General features: G+C 45.6%; 1 protein-coding gene across 2 annotated transcripts in view; it reads left to right on the top strand.

Annotated features, from left to right (window-relative positions):
• Window positions 1-881: 881 nt before the first annotated feature.
• The window catches only part of LOC119364848 (CLIP-associated protein-like), a 12,044-nt gene continuing 8,916 nt past the window's right edge, over window positions 882-4,009 (top strand). Inside the window, exons 1-5 of one of the 2 annotated variants that reach the window (XM_037630408.1) lie at window positions 882-1,317; window positions 1,959-2,114; window positions 2,220-2,282; window positions 2,686-2,754; window positions 2,968-3,133. In XM_037630408.1, coding sequence (XP_037486305.1) covers window positions 982-1,317; window positions 1,959-2,114; window positions 2,220-2,282; window positions 2,686-2,754; window positions 2,968-3,133 — 790 coding nt within the window. In that variant the 5' untranslated portion in view covers window positions 882-981. The remainder of the gene's footprint in view (window positions 1,318-1,958; window positions 2,115-2,219; window positions 2,283-2,685; window positions 2,755-2,967; window positions 3,134-4,009) is intronic. The other variant, XM_037630407.1, reaches the window with a different exon arrangement.

Genomic DNA, 4,009 nt, shown 5'->3' with positions numbered 1-4,009 from the left:
TGATTAGTTCAGGTGTAAACATCACGCACACGTACTGCTGCTAGTTGGTGCAAGTAGTTGCCATTACCATACGTACATCAAGCATCCCACCGAGCTAGCTCTGCGTCTGCGTGGACCATATATATCTATCTCAAACGAGACATGTTTTTGTTTCCTTGTGTTGGTATAATAATGCTCTCTAACATAGCGTCTCATACTCCCTAACATATTGTAGTGTAGCATACCATCCATGTGGAGTCCTATATATTGTAGTGTACGTGATGTTGACACTCGAGTTCAAAAACGACGCTTTTGCTCTCTAACTCTCAGTTAATCACGGGGGGCAACGACTTGACCATACGTACGTAACGACGTTTTGGCATGGAATGGCAACGTTATGCTATGTCGTCTCCCGGCCCCTGATTTTCAAAGTCATTTTTCAACCGCAGGAATTCTCCTATGTGTTTCTTCCCTAACTGAACTTATACTTCCCCACGTAGCAGAAAGTATACGTTAATTTTTTAGAATGTTGGTTGAATTTAAATATACTTGAGAAACAAACGCAAAAGTTTTGCGGATTTATTACACTCTATGCCATGGCCATACCACACCCAAAATTCGGTAACGTGCTCCGCTTTCCCGGGCTCCAGTTTATGGCACGCTTTTTTTTTTCGAGGGTACAATATGTACAAGACATGGCACGCTTTTCGAGAAAGAAACGACTCCCATTTCGTACTGTGTGTAGCCCAGTAGCCTCTGTGTATCCAAATGGAGGGCATAAGCGTGAAATATCGCGGCCAGCCAGGGGTGTCATTGCACAAACCCACCTAAAGCCCCAACCACCCTACCTCTCAGCATCCGTGTACGCTCTCACACTCTCCCCTCCCCTCCCCCCCTCGCCTCCGTCCCCAGATCCGACCACCCCCCTCGCCTCGCCGCCGGCCCCCCCCTCCACGCAGCCCTACTGCCACACGGCGGACTCTTCGGGGCCCGCGCGCCGAAATGGAGGCGGCGCTGGAGGCGGCGCGCGCCAAGGACACCAAGGAGCGGCTGGCCGGGGTGGAGCGCCTGCACGAGGCGCTCGACGCGGCGGCGCGCCGCGGCCTCTCCCCGGCCGAGGTCACCTCGCTGGTGGACACCTGCGTGGATCTGACGCGGGACGCCAACTTCCGCGTCGCGCAGGGGGGCCTGCAGGCGCTCTCCGCCGCCGCCGTGCTCGCCGGGGACCACTTCAAGATCCACCTCAACGCGCTCGTCCCCGCCGCCGTCGAGCGCCTCGGCGACGGCAAGCAGCCCGTCCGCGAGGCCGCGCGCCAGCTCCTCGTCACGCTCATGGAGGTGGGTCGCCTGCCCTTTCGGTCGTGATGATCCCACTTGTTGTTTCTTTAATCTACTAATATTCCGGGGGAATGTGGTTGCTTTGGAACTTAGCCGGAGTTTTAAATTTGGTCCAATTATCCATAAGGATGAATTTGTTTTAGTTTTCGTGTGATGGTGTGCTATTGAGCTACAATGCCGTTTCAAACTCCAATAATCAAGGGATTAGCTTTCTTAGTTTTGGGTCAAGTTTTGTTTGTAGAAACGATAAAATGCGGGTGGGTATCAAACGAAGATATAAACTTCTCATATGCAGTTAGGTTTTTGCTCGACTGTTTTAAGAACCATTCACCCTAAAAAATGCTGCTAGTTCACATGTAAAGATTGCTCTTTTAAGGTGTTGAAATGAAATCTATAATATGCCTAGTTGTTGTGAATTACTCAATTACATAATTTTTTTCTTAATGATCTGATATTTACAGCATAAATATGTGTTGCCTTTTCTCTTTTGTCAATGTTGTTTGTTACTACTATGATACCATTACTTTTACATGTAGACTTCTGTCCAATGAATATCAACGTATGAAGCCAAACATGCTTGCCTTGTTCTCAATGTTTTGGATTTATTACTAGGTAGCCTTCTGATTTTATCCATATCTTAGGTTTCTTCACCAACAATCATTCTCGAAAGGGCCGGAAATTATGCATGGACTCATAAGAGTTGGAGGGTTCGGGAAGAGTTCGTACTTACAGTGGCAACTGCAGTTGGCCTTTTCGCTTCTACGGAGCTTCTCATGCAACGAGTTTTACTCTCACCCGTGAGTCTAGTATTCAAGTCGATTTATTATCGTACATTTTTGTGCATGTCACAGACTTTATGTTTATTCAATAGATAGATATGCTGAGACTATCTGGCTTCACAGGTCTTGCAGTTGATGAATGATTCGAACCAAAGTGTCAGAGAAGCTGCTATGTCTTGTATTGAGGTTAGCTGGTTTCATACCATTTTTACCTGCTTCAGCTGATGCTTTTCATCTTTTGTCCACTTATATTCCTTCCATTTCGCGCTTTCGGATGTTCAACATTCGTCTTACCAAATTTCGCAATAGTTCTGTCCCACTCTGCGAGTTGGATAGGCTGAACCTTTCCTACAAAAATACTCAAAACAATCAATGTAGTCCCAATGCCCTTTGCTTCTAGTTGCTTTTCACTACTCCCTTGCGCTCAGTTATCTATTTTTGTGTGTTTTAAAAGTAGTTTATCCCATGCTTTCAAACTATTGGTGTAACTAGTAGCAACTGTCCATACTAACTAATTGCAGCCTGTACCCGTTATCCAGGCTATGTAAAAATTATACGGCAATCCTAATATCACTTTTTTCGATCACAGGAAATGTACAAGAACATGGGTTCTCAGTTCCACGAAGAGTTGCAGCGCCATAATCTGCCTACATACATGGTAGTGTGTTTGGCCATCTAGTTGTTTTTGGCAGTTGTCCTTTGCTTGCTAGAAGTCCTCTTGATACTAGTGTATCACTCTTGGTATATCTGTGTATTTTGGACTAGTATCTGGTACTACTTTATATGATTGAACTTTACGTGTCCATTTTTAAAGGTCCACAAAGCAGTAAACCTGGATTATCCTTATTCTTGTATTGTCCGATATCTGCAGCTAAAAGAAATAAATTCAAGATTGAATAGAATTGAACCAAAGGTTCCCGCATCTGATGGTACTGCAACACAGCATAAGGTTGCAGCATCTAGATCCGTTAGTGTTAACCCAAAAAGAGGCAGCCCACGGACAAAAAGCACACCGAGGGAAAGCACATTATTTGGAGGTAAGCTCTATATTTTTGTCAGAAGTTCACACATGATCATTCAAATATATGTGTTTGCATTCAACTATATTTGCAAGCCAAGACAATCTATAACTGCAATTTGTCAGTCTAGGTACTGTTTAGGCACCAAGAGATGTCCTTTTTCCATGTTTATATGGGTGAACATTTGTGAATGCCCGAATGCTCCTAACCAGCTCATGATAGTAGGATGGACTTACACATGAAGGGGATTCACTTTCAAAACCAGAACAATCAGTACTGTAGCTGATCGTGTGCTGTAGTTCTATAGTCTGTACTTTGTCAACACATTAAAACTGAAGTCCAGCTTTTGAGTTACGTATACGGGAATTGCACCCAGTCAATTCATGTCCCGACCACATATGTCAATAAACATTGGAAGTTTGGAACCACCTATTCACTCGCCCTAAGTACGTTAAAGTGGCTCTCTAGAGATCCTAATGAGATCTTGCGTGATTTCAGTGCTTGCATGGTGTCATCCAGTAAGGAGTGCCCACATGCCAGGCACCCTATCTTCTTCCTGTTCCTTTTCTCCCATTTTCTTCCCGTCACTGTCAGCTTCATCACTCTCCTTGCTGCTCCTCATCCCACATGGGCACGGAGCCCTGCCCTGAGTTCTTGGGCCACCCCTGACCAGAGTCAAGATTCAGTGATAGTCGTGAAAGAACTGACCACAGGGAATGAGACGACGAGATCAAAGTCACCATTGGAGGCTTGGGGCTGACAAAGATCTTACTCGGTGCGTGTGCCCAGACCAGATCCGTACACACCACAGCTGAGTGGTCCTGCTGATTAGATGACACATTGTGCCCTGTTAACATGCCACATAAGTGGCCAGAGCTAGCAAAACCAGATCTG

The sequence above is a fragment of the Triticum dicoccoides genome, chromosome 2B (genome assembly GCF_002162155.2).
Source record: "Triticum dicoccoides isolate Atlit2015 ecotype Zavitan chromosome 2B, WEW_v2.0, whole genome shotgun sequence".
NCBI classification, from domain to species: Eukaryota; Viridiplantae; Streptophyta; class Magnoliopsida; order Poales; family Poaceae; genus Triticum; species Triticum dicoccoides.
This window is presented reverse-complemented; position numbering and strand designations above follow the sequence as displayed.